This window comes from Eulemur rufifrons, chromosome 7 (genome assembly GCF_041146395.1).
Source record: "Eulemur rufifrons isolate Redbay chromosome 7, OSU_ERuf_1, whole genome shotgun sequence".
In the NCBI taxonomy this organism is placed as follows: Eukaryota; Metazoa; Chordata; class Mammalia; order Primates; family Lemuridae; genus Eulemur; species Eulemur rufifrons.
In genome coordinates, this window is record NC_090989.1 from 8,904,069 (window position 1) to 8,922,950 (window position 18,882).

The 18,882-nt window shown below is 48.4% G+C and overlaps 1 protein-coding gene across 1 annotated transcript in view; it reads right to left on the reverse strand.

The window, feature by feature from the left end:
- DOP1B (DOP1 leucine zipper like protein B) overlaps positions 1-18,882 on the reverse strand; it is a 112,085-nt gene that overhangs the window by 15,246 nt on the left and 77,957 nt on the right. The window contains exons 24-29 of the mRNA XM_069474961.1: positions 10,407-10,462; positions 8,126-8,230; positions 7,961-8,027; positions 5,053-5,197; positions 412-491; positions 89-198 (exon numbers count right to left, since the gene is read on the reverse strand). Of these exons, the coding sequence (XP_069331062.1) occupies positions 89-198; positions 412-491; positions 5,053-5,197; positions 7,961-8,027; positions 8,126-8,230; positions 10,407-10,462 (563 nt within the window). The remainder of the gene's footprint in view (positions 1-88; positions 199-411; positions 492-5,052; positions 5,198-7,960; positions 8,028-8,125; positions 8,231-10,406; positions 10,463-18,882) is intronic.

An 18,882-nucleotide genomic window follows, 5' to 3' on the forward strand; every position in this document is an offset into this window, starting at 1 on the left:
GGAAGAGACAAGGGCCAAGGTCAAAGACTGTCCAAGAAAAACCACTTGATTCATTTCTCAAAACATTTTCCCACACATAGGATATTACCTGTGATTGCGTAAGTAAGGAAAAACATAATAAAGCAAGCGGGAGATTAAAGGCACTGCTTTCTCTTTCTCGTCACTTCGATAAACCATGTCCAGGAGAGAAGCCAGAACCTGAAAGAACGAGACCGTGAGAAAACAGAAGCCTTCTCGGAAGGATGCAGCAATAGGAAGTGCAGCCCTCACAGCAAAACCTAACCAGAAAACTCCAGGGTGCGGCCTGAGGCCCACACTGCCTGAGGCACTAACCTGGGAGTGTGACCCCCAGCAGGAAGGGTTCGGGACAGCTCTCCTTTCCTTAAGGGATGACAAGCGGCGTGTATTTACCTCTGCCAGGAGAGAGAGGGCCTGCACACTGTACACCGAAGGGGCGGAAGCAGACACCATTGCTGAAGCTGCAGTAGCATCTACAAACAGAAAGAGGCATTTGTGTGCTAACTATGACAAATGGGTCACCATTCGCTGTCCCCAAAAGCATCTCACCAATGTGAGCCATGGGCTCCCATCTTTCATGCTGACTGTGTGTGTATAACTCAGGTATTCTTCTCTGTTAGCATTTGGTTTCGGCAACTAAGAATCTGGATATTTTGATCAAATAAATTAGCACCGACTCACTGCCTTCCTCCCTGTTCCTATTCTCATCACCACTGTTGGAACCTCATCATCCCCTTGGGTGCTTCATCGAACATCCTGGTCTCTAAGCCCTTTGACCTATTCCCTTCCACCTGTCTTTCACTCTGCTCCAGCCACCATTATAGCCTTGACCTGCCAATTTCCAAAACCACCGCATTGGAAACCTGTTTCCAGCGCCCTACTCTGTCCACCCCCTCGGCGTTTCCTGCAGCCTAGGACAGGCCTCCGATCCCTGAGTCCACTGCCTAACTACCCAGCAGTGCTGCATGTCTTCACTTTACCTCCCCGCCCACGCCCACAGTTGGTCCTCCATCTACCTGGCAAACACCCTTAACGTTCTTGTTTCCCTCTGCCTCGGAAGTATCCACCAAGAAAAACGCACTGCTGGCTAAACCCAATGACCTGTCTGCAGTTTTGTATAGCAAAAGGTTTCAGAGAAAACCACACCATGAAGCAACTAATCAATCTTGTTTTATTTCATGACCATGAATCTCAAAAGGGACCTGCTGCTACCACACAATCCTGGCACTCTTTCCTGGGTGGTCTGCTGGCTTTCTCCCCTGCCAGCTTCATTCTCTCTCACCTTCCCTCCACACCCATCAATACCTCCCCCTCCACACCCATCAATACCTCTCCCTCCACACCCATCAATACCTCCACCTATCAATAGCCTCCCCTCGAATTTCATTGAGAAAATCAATGAAAATGGAATCAAATGGGAAGCCCCTCACTTTGCCACTGTGAGTTATTAACCCAGAGTGTTTATATCCATGTTCTCTGCCTTGTCTCCTGTTTTAACAGACAGGTCCCTGGCTCCTATCAAAGAATAAGTCCATTTATGGTGTCAATCCTGGCCCTGTGCCCATCAAGGTCTTTGCTTTCTGACTATCTTTCCTCTCTTGTATTAATTTCTTCCTCTCTGCTGTAGTGTTCCATCAGCATGCAAACAGGCTTTGATGTGCTCCAATTTAAAAACAAATTAAAACAATAAACACGCTCCAGTCCTTACTCCTGCTTGGCTACTTACTGCCCTATTGCTGATGAAGCTTCAGACTTATCTGCCTTCACTGTCTCTACTGCTTGTCTCCTGACCTCCCCATCCATGCCAGTGTCCCCTGCATGCTTCCCGCCCACCCCAAAGCCTCCCACACTGTCCAGTCCAGCGGGCCCCATGCCACCCCACTCGGCTTCTCAGCGGCCCTGCACTGTGTCACTGCTCCCTCCTTTCTAAAGCACCCTTTTCTGGCAGATTTCAAGCCTCTCCACACTCCTGGTTTTTCTCCTACCCCAGTGACTGCTTAATCATCTTTACTGGCTCCTTCCCTTTTCCAGACATCTCAGACTTAATACGTACAAAATGGAGCTCAATTCTCCTCTCCAAAATGTTCTTCCTTCTGTCTTCTCTACCTCAATAAATTGCTTAAGCCCAAAACCCAAGCCATCCTTGATTGAATTCATTTTAACCACCACATCCAATCCATCAGCAAGTCCTGTCGACTCAGCATTAAAATCGCCTGTATCAGCCCTGCCTCCAAGCTGTATCAACTTTTGCCCAACCCATTGTGAAATCTTTTTAACTGGACTTCCGGTTTCTGCTCTCATTCGACACAGCTTGCGTCGCTCACGGCAGCTATAGCAATATTTTCTGAAGTTTGCGTAAGATCATGTCACAGCTCTAAATATCGTAATGGCTTCCTGCAGCAAGTGGGATGTCACCCAAGCTCCTTACTCTGCTCACTGCCAAGCCCGACAGCCGTCAGTCCCCACCTGCTCTCTGACCACTCTCGTCAAGCTCCAGCCACACTGGTCTCCAGGTGCCCAGGTCGGAGCCTGCTCCTCCCACCAGGGCCTGCCACCGCTCCGGGCAGGGCCTCCCCAGATCTTTGCAGGGCTGCTCCCCTATCTTTCCTCTCTCAGCACAACTGTCACCTCCTTGGGCACCTGTTCCATAGCATCCAAGTGGTTCCTGCGTGACTCACTCCCACGCACTCCTTATCACATCACTCTGACATTCCCCACAAGACTAAATCCCACCTGAAATTCTCTCGGTAATTCACTTTTTTTTGTCATTAAGAAAACTTTTCTTTTGAAATAATTTTAGATTTCAGGAGAGTTGCAAAGACACCCTCGGTAGTTTCCTTTCTGATTATCACCCCCCGCCCTCCGCCCCGTGCCCCATGAGAGCAGAAGTCCTGCTCGTGTGTCTGCTGCTACGGCACCGGCACCCAGAGCACGGCGTGTGGCACCTGCCAGACGTGTCTCTCACCAGTTTATACTTAGAAACCTGCAAACCTGCACAGCCACTGCACAGACACTCTAAGTGGAGAAAAATACATCACTTGGAAGGCTCATTCCGTGCCATGCTTTACGTGGCCCACATGTATACTTAAGTTTGTTCGTCAAGAAACGACATAGATTATGGAGACTGAGAGGGTGGGGGGATGGGGAGTGGACAATGAGAAATCGCTCAATGTGCATTATTCAGGTGAGGGATATCCTAAAAGCTCTGACTTCACCACTATGCAATCTATGCATGGAATAAAATTATATTTGTACTCCATTAATTTAAACAATTTTTTAAAAAATTTTAAGAGATTTTAAAAAAAGGAAGATATTAAAAAAAGATTGAAACAACATATAGTTATAATCCAAACACTCCATTTTTTGGGTCCTCTATAATTTGCCAATTAAGGCTTTTTGAGAAGCTAAAAAGTCACTTCCAGCTTTGGAATTCTATAATTTCTAAAAAATTTTAAAGAATTCAGGTAATCATTTTACTACAGTATTGTTTTGAGGTTAAATTGAATTGTTGCACAAAAGCTGGGGCTAGTAACACCTGGCGCACCAAAGGCAACACAGCCACACGGTGCTGAAGCAGGTTAACCAGCCCAGAGACAGCCCGGGCGAGTCAGCCAAGCAGAAGCAAGAGCTCCTTCTGGAACTCTACAACTCCACAACTACAACCACAACCACAGCCTGAGAAAGCTAATTGTTGGTTTGTACTAGTTATACTGTCTCCGTTTTAGAATAAAGTATAATTACTTCTCTGATGCAAACCACAAGACTAGCTATCAAACACGGCAAAAGTAATGGACTGTGGGACCACCTGCCATTAAGAATCCTCTCTCGGGTGAGAAGCCCTTTCTTGTGGCTCCCGCGCACCAGCCCTTCCTGCCCTCTGCCAGTCACGCACGTCCAAGAAGAGCCATCCAGAGTCTTTACATGAGCCAAAAAGTTGTTTTGTTGTTTTTGTTTGTTAGTCTAAAATGGATTTCTGTTATTTGTGAGAGAAAAGAGACTTACATATATATATATATATATATATATATATATATATATTTTTTTTTTTTTTTTTTTTTTTTAAGAGATAGGGTCTCACTCTGCTGCTCAGGCCTCCAACTCCTAGGCTCAAGCCATCCTCCTGAGCAGCTAGGACTACGGGTGTGTGCCACCACGTCTGGATAATTTTTTCTATTTTTTTGTAGACACAGGGTCTCACTATGTTGCCCAGGCTGGTCTCGAACTCCTGGCTTCAAGCAATCCTCTCACCTTGGCCTCCCCAAGTTTAAGAAAAGAGCCTTGACTTATTGATCCTTTTACCCTTGTGTATTAAAAATAATGAATTTAGCTTTGTTTCTGCTGATGTAACTATTGCTAATGATTTTGACCAAAGTAATAAAAGCTCATGATTCTTGAACATTTACTCTGTGGCAGGTGCTGTGCTACCTAGTTCATACGGAGAACAGAAATGTAATGTCTTGTCCCTGTGTTAAATAAAACTGGGACCAAACATACGTTCTTGTCCTGCGTAAAGTGAGACTGGCACTGGGCAATCTCTCCTGTCCCTGTGTTAAATAATACTGAGAACTAGCAAAAAAGAATCATTGCCCCAAGATATATTTAGTCCTGAAAAAAACCTGCTCATCAACTAAAACAGCTTACTTATCAAAACCAGCAGCTTGCCCAGCAAGATTCACTCTAGGGCAAGCGCGGTGGCTCACGCCTATAATCCTAGCACTCTGGGAGGCCGAAGTGGGAGGATCGATTGAGGTCAGGAGTTCAATACCAGCATGAGCAAGAGTGAGTCCTCGTCACTACAAAAAATAGAAAAAAATTAGCTGGGCGTGGTGGCATGTGCCTGTAATCCCAGCTCCTCGGGAGGCTGAGGCAGGAGGATCGTTTGAGCCCAGAAGTTTTGAGGTTGCTGTGAGCTATGATAATGCCACTGCACTGTACCTGGGGTAACAGAGTGAGACTTTGTCTCAAAAAAAAATAGATCTTTCTTAAGGAAAAACCAGAACCATGAGCATTCCACCCTGACTCTTCTATACCCACTGTACAGATCTTCCTCAGCATCAGACTCTTCCAGAGAGGCTTGAGGCTGGGCCTTCACTTCCAGGTTTCTGCTCAGCCAGCTGGTTTGTTCCAAGGAGGAGCCAGCAATGTTCCCCACAGCTTCTAGGATTTTCTGAGTGACTTCCTGAGAGCAGTGAGAAGAAAAGGAAAGGAAGTTAGTTAAGGAAAAGAATTTTAAGTGCCTAAAGCAGCACCACCCAACAGAAACAGAACACAGGCTACAACTGTGAGCAATATATGTAATATTAGACTTTCTAGGAGTCACGTTAAAATGTAAAAAGAAACAGGTGAAATTAATTTTAATAATATGTCTTATTTAACCCAGTATATCCAAGGTATCATCATGTATCAATACAACAATTATTGAGATTTTGCCTTCTTTTTTTGTGTGTGCTAAGTCTCTGAAATCCAACGCGCATTTTACGTTTTTAACACATTCATTTCAGAGCAGCCACACATGGCTACCAGCTACTGCACTGGCCAACGCAGGCAAAATATTAATATACAGAAATCAGAAGTCATAGCAGTGCTCTGATAACAAGGCCACATGCTGTATTAAACAGATTAGCCTTCTGGTTTCTCTAGGACCATGGGTTCTTGCTAGAAATGCATCTTTTTAAATTAATATAACAAGAAATAAAATTAAGTAAGTTAATGGATAGATGGAGTGAAGGAAGAGTCAGCTACTGCCAGGAGTCTGACCAGCGGGGAACAGGACAGTGGCTGGATGAAGAGACAGGATCCCTGGAGCAGGTTCTCAGGCAGTGTCATTCGCTGAGAGGTGCTGGAATCCACCACATCTGAGAATTTAACAATCCTGACCTCAACGATCATACAAGGTTCCTAAGCTCAGCAGCTGTGTTCAGGCATCTGCCTGCCGGCTAGACAGGAGGCTGCACCCAAGGGGACCAGTGGGCTGGTAAACTGAGGCTGGGTGTGGTGTGAAGGGTAGACGGAAAGATCAGGAAAGGGGCCGAGGGCTCAGAGGAGTCCCCGTAAGGGTCCAGCGCACAGAGTGGATGGGTGTCATACTGTGGACTGTATGTTTGGTCTTTCTCCCCATTTCCTGGCATACGTAAAAACCTTGGATTCTCCAAGGTGACAAGCATCTTTTTGTATGCTATGGAGATGACTGGCGGCTGGGGGACCTTAGGTAGCTGCAGGACTGGCCGGTCACCTGAAAGACCAAGGCAGGATTAGAGGGCTGCGACTTTCAGCCCACCCCTCACCTATGGGAAGGGGCAAGGGGCTAAGCTGATCACCAATGGCCAGTGATTTAATCCATCATGCTGACATAATGAAACTTGCACAAAAACCCAAAGGACTGGGTTTGAATGAGCTTCTGGGTAGCTGGACACATGAATGTTCCTGGAGGTTGGCACATCCAGGGAGGGCATGGAAGCTCCACACCCCTTCCCATATGCCTCGCCCTACACAACTCTTCGTCTGTATCCTCTAATGTCTTTAGAATAAACTGGTAAACGTATTTCCCTGAGTTCTGTGGGCCAATCTAGCAAGTTAATTCAATACAAGGAGGGGGTTATGGGATCCCTGACTTATGGCCAGTTGGTCAGAAGTACAGGTCACAACCTGGGGCTTGCAATTAGCACTGGAAGTGTGGGACCGAGCCCTCAACCTATGAGATTGGACACTATCTCTAGGTAGATACTGTGAGAACTGAATTGAGTTGGAGGACACGCAGCTGGTGTCTGCTGCAGAACTGCCTGCTTGGTTGCTAGTGGGGAGAAATCCCCACACATTTGATTACCAGAGGTCACAGAAGTATTCTGTGTTATGAGAGTAGAGGAAGAAAAACATACTTTGGTTTTTTTTCTATATCCTCAATGGGAAAGAAGTATAGGGTGTGGCTCAAAACAGCAGGAAGGAGTTAGTGCTGGGGAGGCCGGAGGTCATGAGACAGAAGCAGGTGACCCTAACCCCTCTAACCAAAAGGAGCAGAGGTGTGCCAGTTGTAACAACTGAGTGAATGCCTGTGGCCAAAGCCATGGCCAAAGCCCTACCCAGAGGGACTGAAGAGGGAGGGGCCTGCTCTAGGTAACAGGCCACAGAAGCGGGGAGGCTTGCCCGGCGGGTTTGGGTCAGCGCTATCCAAGCACCTGCAAGTGCAGCACCTGCACCCTCACGATGCTTTCTTCTCTGTCTGCCAGTCACGGCCAAAGGAGGAACCTGAATTTTCTAATTACACTTTACTGTGCTTTATACAGTACTATTAAATACCACGGTTCAGAATTAGGGAACTGAGACTGTTTCCAGATATGCCTTTTACAAGTGCCAGGGATTGTAACAGCAGTAATACTACCAAGGCTATAAAACTGACATAAAATCACTCAGTATATAGGAAAAACACGATACAAAAGCCACTGACTCAATCAATGTCGATAACGATTATAAAACTGATTTGTCTAGCTCCATCACGACTTCTGTATCTACTAGTCGGTGTTCTCCTCTGAGTTTTTCCTCCTCCCACGGGTGAGTTCTATTTTCAAAATTTCCTATGAGTATGTATTGCTTTTATAGCAGAGGGAAAGAAAGGGTTTAAGGCAAGAAATCTGTGTACAGAGCTAGATTTCTTATTCTAATTATCTTCCGAGTGAGCGCCATGCACATCTGCATACAGTGGGTGGGAGGCACTTGGAAATCCCAGGTCAACTGCTCAAGCATCACACCAGAATCTGCACCAGAAAACACGGCCTGGGCGTCTGAACCCTCTAGGGACAGCAGTGGTGGAAGTGAGACTTGAGAACAAATGCAAAGCTAAGCTCGGATTCTGTCCAGCGTCTCTGGTCTACCTGCCACCTGACATCCCCTAAAGGTGGATGACACAACTGGGACAATAACATTTTGCTAAACTCTTTCCCACACTGACCTGCAGATCTTTTTGGTCCTTCTTGCTTTCGAGGTTGGGAGTTCTTGTTACGAAGTCATTCAGCATGCTGTTGAAAGACAATCAGCTTCAGGTTGAAAATGCCGAAGAAATAAAATATGTTCTAATAGAAAACACTATGTCACCGTCAATGCGGTGACATGTTACCTGAGAAGCAGAAAATATCCAGGTGGAGCCAGATTCAACTGTACAGATTCCTTCAATACTCCCAACAAGGAAAGAAAGTTCTCTTGCAAGGCTGGTACTGGGAGCCTATTTAAAAAAGAAAAAGAAAAAAAAAAAGGAAAAAAATACTTGACCATGAATGAATCAAGATACAACATTTGAGCTTTTTTTTTTTTTTTTGAGACAGAGTCTCACTCTGTTGCTTCTGCTACAGTGCCGTGGCGTCAGCCTCGCTCACAGCAACCTCAAACTCCTTGGCTCAAGTGATGCTCCTGCCTCAGCCTTCCGAGTAGCCACCGTGCCCAGCTAATTTTTCTATTTTTAGCAGAGACAGGGTCTCACTCTTTCTCAGGCTGGTCTCGAACTCCTGAACTCAAGTGATCCTCCCTCCTTTGCCTCCCAGAGTGCTAGGGTTACATACAGGTTGAGCCACCTCGCCTGGCCTACATTTGTTTACAAGCACATTTGAGATCCCAGCAGTTGGAGAGCAGAGGGGAAACAGCATACCCGACTGACCTATTTCTTCTTTTTTTATTATAATACACACAAGCTAAATTTTGGTATTCTGGTGAGCACTTCGAGTCTGGGGACCTGAAATCCTGCTGCTCACAGGTGAGATACTTCTGGTCTCCTTGTCTGTAAAATAAAAGCCTTAAGCTAGATGATCAACCTTGATCTCTCGGGCCTTTCTAGTGATAATGTTTCACTTCCCCAACACGGCTGGTAACACAGCGTCACTTGTCAGAAGGTGGCAAAGCGTCAGGTCAGGGCATACCCCCCAGGAAACTGCCTCCCCCCACAGTACTCTCACGAAAGCCGCACAGGGAACAAGGATTCTGAGATTACTGCCACCGAGCGAGGCAGCACGGCACAGGTCCAAGTCCTGGTTCTCCAATCTACTACCTGCTGTGTGGCTGTGGCAGTTCTTCTGCAAAAGGAGGATGATTAAAAATCTCACCTGCAGCTTCCAGGAAAGCTCAGTTATCCTTTAGGCCACTACAATGTACGTTAGATAGCATAATAATACACATTCGCTGTCACGAGGAGGGGAGTGACCAGCTCATCTCTAACTCCCCAAGGAAAGAGCTACCGCAATGCTTGTGGGTGAAGCAGTAACAGCTGGTCTGAATTTAACCCCACATCCAGGGACTCCTGGGATGATGACCCTCAGTTTACCTTCCTGCAATTTCAGGATGTGTTGAGTGGGAATAACTATGGAATGTTAACTGTGCGAACTAAGGAGACCATACCTGGGTGTCAGAATTATTTACTGTGAAACTCTTTACTTGTATGTGAGGACACTGAGGCTTCCTGGAGAAGTGGTCTATACCCGCTTCACCCTCATTTATTGCAACAGAGAGGGTCTCACCCCGTGGAGGGGTCTGGGAGCTGTACCTGGAGTGTAGGCATTGTAAGATCTGAAAAAGGCACCGTAAAGTGCCTTTATCAACGATGGAGAAAAACCTAGGGAATCCCCTTTCAGACCTCCTGTTGCCACGGCTGCTTAACAAAGACAGTGAGCTCAGTCAACCACAGCAGAAGCCACCCATGGGAGTCACTGTCACCAAAAATAATCATTTCTGCTTTTCCTCAAAGAGGTCTTTAACACTTCCCTGTTTGTGGGTTTTTAATGCAAATCTGAATCTTTTAAAATTTAACAGTCCTGGCCGGGCGTGGTGGCTTACACCTACAATCCTAGCACTCTGGGAGGCTGAGGTGGGAGGATCGCTCGAGGTCAGGAGTTCGAGAGCAGCCTGAGCAAGAGTGAGACCCCATCTCTACTAAAAATAGAAAGAAATTAGCTGGACAACTAAAAATATATAGAGAAAAAATTAGCCGGGCATGGTGGCGCATGCCTGTAGTCCCAGCTACTTGGGAGGCTGAGGCAGAAGGATTGCTTGAGCCCAAGAGCTTGAGGTTGCTGTGAGCTAGGTTGATGCCACGACACTCTAGCCCTGGGCAACAGAGTGAGACTCTGTCTCAAAAAAAAAAAAAAAAAAATTTAACAGTCCTCACATAAAGTTTTGCTGACATCAAGTGTTCACATACAGCACGTGGACTTCAAAATGTCAGATAAGCTCTCTGGGGAAGGAAAAGTAAAGATCATCAGGGCACTTCCATGGCTTGGGAAAAAATTAAGACAACTTTAGGAGATTTTTCTGAACCAAGGCTCTCCTACAGTTAAGAAATAAAACCACAATTGTTACACAGTCACTGCAATAGCATCTGTAATTTAGGAATGTTTCTGAGGGGGCTGTATTACCTTTGGATGAAAGTATAGCAAAACTGCAACACAGGAATATCCACTAAGGGCGATTTCTGAAAATTGAAGCAAAATCAATTATTCCAAGTTGGTAGGAAGTAAGGCTAAAAGGAATTCAAATACTAAATGAAACACATCTATATCCTAACAAGGGTTAGTTACAGCAAAGGGTTTTAGCCAAGGAATCTTTTAGCTGTAACAACAGACATGATAGTATCCCTCACGTACGATGAAAATAAATGTATCCCATGAGGTCCCAAATCCTTAGTGCCCCTCTTGGTAGACGTACACAGTGATTCCCGTTCTGTTTAGCTCCTGCCCATTCCAGGCTATCAACAAGCATTCAGGGAAAATTTGGCATCATAACTGAACATCCCCAAACAGAAAGTTGGGGCCCAATGTTGACGCTAACGAATGCGTGTGATTACCTCGAGATAAGAGACAAATAAAAATTCAAACTCTTAGTTTAAGAGATTCCCTCAAACCCAGCCCAGACAACTTCCCTAAATCCTAAGTGGCTGGAACTACTTAGAAACTGGTTCTAAATATACATTTTTTCCCCTCCTTGCTTGTAAAAAGCTATTTGTAATAGCAGAGCTAATTCACTCAACTAACCACAAAACGTCATTTTGTTATTTGAACTGCCAAAAACCAGTCAGCCAGATGAGATCTAGTTCCTTTTTAGCCCTGGAAAGACTAGAAATTGCAGGTATTTGTAGAAATTCAAGCAATGCCAAGAACCAAAATCTAAAAGCGCCTGCTGTTTGTCTGTAAAAGCCGCTGGGAGAGGACAGCTCTCCTGAGCTTCTGCAGAGGCAGTGTGGCAGCAGGCAGGGACCACTGCGTGGTGGGTCATTCCTGATGCCTGAGACCTGCTCAGCACCGTGAATACAAACTGGCTGACGGTCTGACTGCCCCGCAGCGCCTCTACCTCTGCTCCTCCCTCCCAGGCCCCAGTGACCTTAATACTTATGTACAGGAGTGAAAGGCAACAGGACGACCACATGTTCTTGGGAGGCCTGAGAGCAGACCCCTGACAAAGGACAAATGAGGTTAAGTCCTAAAAGTGTCCTTTCCCATCAATTCCTTAGGCAGTTAAGACCCTCATTCCAGAGGGTGCTGCCCCATACCCCAGAGGAAGAGATGTTGCTCAGAGAGGCCAGAGAACCTCGACAGACAGGCCTGGCTGGTTTCCCCACTCAGTCTATTAGTATCAGAGCACATACTTTCTGTCCAATCACGTTTTGACACAGTTGTCCATGCTTCAATCATGACTATCCAATGAAGTCTCCATAAAAGGCCCAAGGGGACAGGGTTTGGGGAGTGTCCAGGTATCTAGCGGAACATACGGAGGCTCCTGGAAGGTGGCACACTGGGGAGGGCATGGAAGCCCCACGCCCCTTCCCTCATACCTCGCCCTGAGCTTCTCTTCATCTGTATCCTTAGTAATATCCTCCATAATAAACCAGTACTCATAAGTAAGTGTTTCCCTGCATTCCGTGAGCCGCTCCAGCAAATTTACCATACTCCAAGGGGGGTCATGGGAACCCCAACTTGAAGCTAGTTGGTCAGAAGCTCCAGAGACTCTAATTTGTGACCGGTGTCTGAGGGGTGGGGGATGCTCTTGGGGACTGAGCCCTCAGCCTGTGGGATCTGACACTACCTGGCAGTGTGGGAACTGAACCGAAGAACACCCAGCTGGTGTCTGCTGCAGAACTGATTGCTTGCTTCCTGGTGGGGAGGAATCCCCACATATCTTGGGGTAACAGAAATCCCCACATATTTTTGTGTTGACTGAGAGAATAGCAAAAAAGTCTGAGTTGTTTTTTCAACACATAGAACAGTACTAGTCCTTTTGTGACTGGTTTGCTTCATTCGACACGATGACCCAAGGTTCATCCATGTGTCAGAATTTCCTCCTTTTTAAGGCTGAGTACTATCACAGTGCACGTATGTATCTCATTTTGTTATCCATACAGCCATTGACGTATACTTGGATCATTTCTACCTTTTGGCTATTGTAAATAATGCTGCTGTGAACACTGGTGTACAAATATCTGTTCAAGTAAAACTATATTTAATAACACCTTTTTCCATTCCACTAATTTTCACTTACTTTTTTTTTTTTTTTTGAGACGGAGTCTCATTCTGTCACCCTGGCAGTGGTGTCATCATAGCTCACTGCAACCTCAAACTCCTGGGCTCAAGCCATCCTCCTGCCTCGGCCTCCCGAGTGGCTGGGACTACAGGTGTGTATCACAACACTCAGATAATTTTTCTATTTTTAGTATGATAAGGAAAAACCCCCATCTACTACTTGGCACAGCAGCCACCTGAGGCCCCCACCCCTCACGGAAGACCCGCATCAGCACAATACCAACCCCTATTACCTGGCGCATCAACTAACCTATTATCTGGTGCATCAACATAATACTAACCTATTAACTGACGCATCAAGTACCCTATTACCTGGCAGGCATTAGTCACCTGAGACTCCACCCCTTGGACCACTCCAACTTAATAAAAGTGGGAAAAATCGGGAAGACGGGGGTCAGAATTTGGTGGTAAGACCCCTCTGAGCCTGCTGGCGAATAAACTTTGATTCTCCGACTCTGTGCGTCACTCGGTTTGTCCTCAGGACCACTCGCTGTAACGCTTGCTTTAACATTTTGGTTCCCTGACCGGGAAAACCGGTCCCTTGAAGTCACCGGTTTGGGGATGGGCGCAGCAACCGGCGGGACCTCGGCAACATATACGAACTGGCACCAACTGCCATTTTGTGGAATATCTTCGCTCCTCAGGAGCTGCTGGTGGCCATGGGGTCCTGAACTCTCCTGGGCACGCTGGAGGGACGGACAAGTCAAATCAGGTCTGGAGGCATCGGACCAGGTAAGGTCCCAGGACTCGTCCGAGTCAGGCCCGTCAGATGACGGAAGAGGAGCTTGATCACCTCCTGAGTGCAGGGAATGCCCAGGGTGGGAGTGTGTGACCTCTGCCTGTCTGAGTGAGTGAGGGAATAGTGAGTGGAGAGTGACTGTGGTTCCACGGCTATGGCTATGGAACTTGAGTGGGTCCTCACCTGGGTTCTGCGGCAATCTTGTAAGCCATAATGGTGATTCACTCTCCTAAAGGGAGTGACCAGGCCGGGGTTTATACAGGCACACTTTCGCCAAGACATGCCTAAGTTCCCCTGAGGGACGCAGCCAGGTGGACACCTGAGAGAACCCCTGACTTTGTCTGTTAAGCTGCGACACCGCTCAAGGGTCTAGGACGGGTAGCGTAGAATCCAAGCCTACAGTCCTGAAATGCATGTTAAAGAACTTTAAGAACGGTTTCACGGGAGATTATGGCATCACACTGAGTCCCAGTAGACTTAGGGCCTTCTGCGAACACAAATGGGCCACATTTGGGGTTGACTGGCCCGCAACAGGAACCTTAGACCTCCCCACCGTGCAAGCAGTTTGGAGAATCATGAGCAGGACTCCCAGCCACCCCGACCAATTCCCTTACATAGATTCATGGCTAAAGATTGCTCAGACCATGCCCCCTTGAGTCTGGTTCTGTGCTAATAAGGGACAGAGCAGGATTTTTGTGGCCCAAAGGACCAGAGACTCCAAACTGTCCAAACCCATCTACCAGGAAGCTCCTGAAGAGGATCCACCACCACTGCCCTACAACCCTACTGTGACACCTCCTGAAGTGCCCCCGAATCCACCAGACACCCCGCCATCAGTCTCCCCGCCGCCAGTTACGGACCAATCAGGTGCTGACACTCCCATCACCCGCTGGCTATGGTCAGCTCAGGCCACAACTTCGGCCTTCCAGATGCCCCTGCATGAGGTGCAAGGTCTGATGCAGGTCACGGACAATGGGTCCATTCAGCCGGGTCAGCCAGTCCTATACTACCAGCCCTTCTCCACCACTGACCTTCTGAACTGGAAGCACCACACCCCACCTTACTCTGAAAAACCTCAGGCCCTCGTTGACCTCCTGGAATCCATCTTTCAGACCCACCGTCCCACTTGGGAAGACTGCCGTCAGCTCCTCTTGACCCTTTTTAACAAGGAAGAACGATGCTGGATTGTAGCTGGGACCCAGAGGTGGCTCCAGGACCAGGCTCCAGCAGAGACCTTGGACGTGGAGCAGTGGACACAGGGAGCAGCACCTGAGACCAACCCGGATTGGGATTTCAACTCCCCGAGTGGACAAGAGGCACTCGGAAGGTATTTGGGAAGCTCTCCTCCACAGGGTGTGGGAGGGAGCCAGAAAACCAACCAACATTAACAAAGTTGCTCTGATCACCCAGAAGCCGGAGGAATCACCAAGAGCCTTTGTGAGGCCTACCGAGTCTACATACCCTTTGACCCAGAAGCGGCTGAAAATCAGCGGATGGTGAATGCTGCATTTGTTGGGCAGTCTTATACTGACATCCAACGGAAACTCCAGAAACTTGATGGGTTTGCGGGAACGAACATCACGCAGCTGACAGAAGTGGCCCAGAAGGTCTATGTTAACCGAGACCAGACCACCCAGAGGGAGAATGACAAGAAAATGAAACAGAAAGCCGCTCTTCTGGTCGCTGCCCTCGGAAGACCTGACCCAGCCAAGAGACCTGGCCCACCACGGGAAGGAGGACCCAGGAGATGCGGGACCCTGATGCCTGACCAGTGTGCCTATTGTAAGGAGTTTAGTCACTGGAAGCATGAATGCCCCAACAAAAGAAACCACCCGTAATGGAAGTGGGGGGCTGACCAATAACGTTCATGGCGGACACTGGGGCAGAACATTCGGTAGTAACAACCCTGGTGGCTCCACTTACAAAGCGGGAAACCACCATTGTGGGAGCCACTAGAACTCGAGTAGCTCGACCTTTCTGCCAATCCAGAATATGCCAGATGGGGGGCCACCAGATAAGACATGAATTCCTATACATACTGGACTGCCCCGTACACCTCCTAGGTCAAGATCTCTGAGCAAACTGGAAGCCTAGATCACCTTCCACCCGGAAGGGACCGCAAGCCTCATGCTCGGCGCCCCAAAGACTCTCATAATGGCGGTCACCCTGGCCCGGGAATCGGAATGGAAGGTATATGACGAGGCCAAAGAGGAACAGAACCCACCTGACTTCCAGCAGGATTTCCCGTTGGTATGGGCAGAGGACAACCCCCCGCCCAACGGTCTTGCACACCAACATGCACCCCTGGTGACTGAGATGAAACTGGGAGCCCAAAGACCAGGAGACGATAGTATCCCATCCCCAAGGAGGCTCAAGAGGGAATTCAGGAACACGTCTATAGGCTTAAGCGGGAGGGGATTTTGGTGGAGTGCCAATCCCCATGGAACACTCGCCTCTTGCCAGTCAAAAAGCCCAACGGAGGTGGATACTGGCTTGTCCAAGACCTGCAACTGATTAATGAGGCCACAGTGACTCTCCACCCAGTGGTACCGAATCCATACACCGTCCTCCTGTGGCTCATTCCTCCTGATGCTGCCTGGTTCTCCTGCCTAGACTTAGAGGATGCTTTCTTCTGCATGTGGTTCGCTCCGAAGAGCCAGCCCCTGTTCGCCTTCGAGTGGGAGGATCCTCAGACTGGAAGGAAAACCCAGTTGACCTGGACACGACTACCACAGGGATTTAAAAATTCACCAACTCTATTTGGGGAGGCTCTAGCCACTGACCTCATCTCCTTTCCGAGAGAAGAAACCCGCTGCACACTACTACAGTACATCGATGACCTCCTTCTAGCAAGCCCAACTAGAGAAGATTGCCACCGGGGAACCCGGTGCCTGCTCCAATTGCTCACTGGCAAAGGATACCAAGTCTCCTGGAAAAAGGCACAGATCTGCAGGCAACATGTGAAGTACCTCCGTTTCCACATCACTCAGGGGCGCCCGGCACTGGGACATGAGCGTAAGCACACCATCTGTGCAATTCCCAGGCCGACCAGACGGAGACAACTCAGGGAACTCCTTGGCGTGGCAGGATTCTGCCGCATCTGGATCCCAGGTTTCTCCCTAAAGGCCAAGCCTCTGTACAAGGCCCTACGCGGGCCTGAAAACAAAGAATTGGAATGGGCCGAGAGTCAGGAAAGGGCTTTCCAGGAAATGAAAGACTTACTAAAAAGAGTCCCCGCACTAGGGCTACCGGACCTCACCAAAGACTTTAACCTGTTTGTACACGAGAAGAAACGAGTGGCTCTGGGAGTTTTGACTCAAACTGTGGGTCCGTGGCAGACACCAGTGGCTTACTTGTCAAAACAACTGGATCCGGTAGCGGCAGGATGGCTACCTTGTCTCCGTGCACTGGCGGCCACCGTCCTGCTAGTCAAGGAAGCAGACAAATTCACACTGGGACAAAACCTCTGTGTGTGAGTTCCTCATACAGTCATATCTCTAATGAACACCTCAGGGCATCGGTGGCTCTCAAGCAACGGGTTAGCCCAGTACCAAGGACTACTGTGCGAAAATCCATGAGTCACCCTGGAGACTGTGAGGACCTCTAATCCTGCCACCCTCCTACCCACCAAGCCAGGGCCCCTGGACCATGATTGCCCCGAGATGGTAGATGAGGTCTATGCCAGCTGGCTGGATCTGAAAGATAGTCCTCTACTGGCACCAGACTTAGAACTCTACACGGATGGCAGCAGTTTTATCCAGAATGGGAAACGACTGGCGGGCTTTGCAGTCACCACAGTTGATGAGGTCATGTCAGCTCCTTTGCCCCAAGGGTGGTCTGCACAAAGGGCGGAGCTGTGGGCCCTCATCCAAGCCCTCAGGCATGCCCGGGGTAAGAAGGCAAACATATACACAGACTCTAAGTATGTCTTTGCCACAATACATATCCACGGGGCAATATACAGGGAGAGAGGACTGCTGACTGCAGGTGGAAAGGAGATCAAAAATAGGGATGAAATTCTCCAACTGCTGGAGGCAGTTTGGGAGCCAAAAGAAATTGCGGTCATCCACTGTCGAGGGCACCAAAAGGGCACAGATCCAATTGCCACCAACAATTGCCTGGCAGATCAAGCCGCCAAAAATGCAGCCACCAGACAATGTTCAGAGGACAACACTCCAACCCAATGCCAAATCTTGTTGGCACCTGAGCGGCCTGAAGAACCAAAATATACTCCAGAAGAGAACCAGTGGGCAGAGCAGAAGGCCAAGAAAGACACAGATGGGTGGTGGCACCTACGGAACCATAACATCTTTATCCCCAGTAAATTAGCATACTCTATTGTTTCCCGACATAACCACCTGACTTACTTGGGGAAAACAGCCCTCACGCAGCTACTGGCCCGGTACTACTACATCACCAAATGCCAAACTTCCGCCCATCGCTGTAGCAGTCAGCGCCCGCTTCCAGACCTGTGCTAATAATAATGCAACGGTCAGGCCGAGACCTGCCCCAGGAATTCAGTACACAGGAACTTCTCCGTTCGAGGATGTGGAAGTTGATTTCACAGAAGTAAAACCATGTCGGGGCTACAAATACCTGCTGGTAGTGATATGCACCTTCTCAGGCTGGGTCGAGGCAGTCCCTACCCGGACCGAAAAGGCAAGGGAAGTGGCAAAGTTTCTGTTGAGAGAAATCATCCCCAAGTATGGTCTACCACTCTCATTTGGCAGTGACAGCGGACCAAGCTTCACTGCGGAGGTCATGAAAACCCTCACCAAGGCAGTAGGAGTCAAACTACGTATAGCCTACAGGCCGCAGAGCTCAGGGAAAGTAGAGCGCATGAACCAGACCCTCAAGACCACTCTAGCGAAGCTATGTCAGGAAACACAATTACCCTGGGTAGACATGCTAAGCCCAGCCCTGTTCAGAGTCAGGTGCACACCGGGGCCCACAGGATATTCACCCTTTGAAATCCTGCTCGGTAGACCTCCCCTACTCATCAAGCGATTAAGGGAAGACATCAGACAACTAGGGGAATTAAATATAAACACACACCTCCAAGCCTTAGCCAAAACTGTGCCATATCTACCACACCGTCCTAGAAAAAGCCCCTATTGCCTTGGGTCTCCCTGTCCACCCCCACCAACCTGGGGATCTAGTTTGGGTAAAGGACTGGAAAAGAAGACCCCTAGAGCCCACCTGGAAGGGTTCCCATACTGTGATACTAGTTACTCCCACTGCTGCTAAAGTTGCAGGTATCACTCTGTGGATCCACCACTCCCGGGTGAAAAGGCTGAACCAGACAACGAAACTGATCTCTGGGATGCACATCAGGACCAGCGGAACCTGCTGAAGATCCAGCTTAACCGTCTGCCAACGAGGACAGCCACACCCAGGACTGAAGAGGAGTAAATGGGGCCACTGGCCCTGGCCCTCATTGGGGTTGTAGCGACTTTACTGGGGATTGGACTCTTCTCGGTAGATCCAGGAGACTGGACTGTACTGCAGAGGGCATCTCTAACTGTGGTATTTTGGCTTATGATAGGATGTCTGCTCCTGCCTCAGTCCCTACCCTCGTCC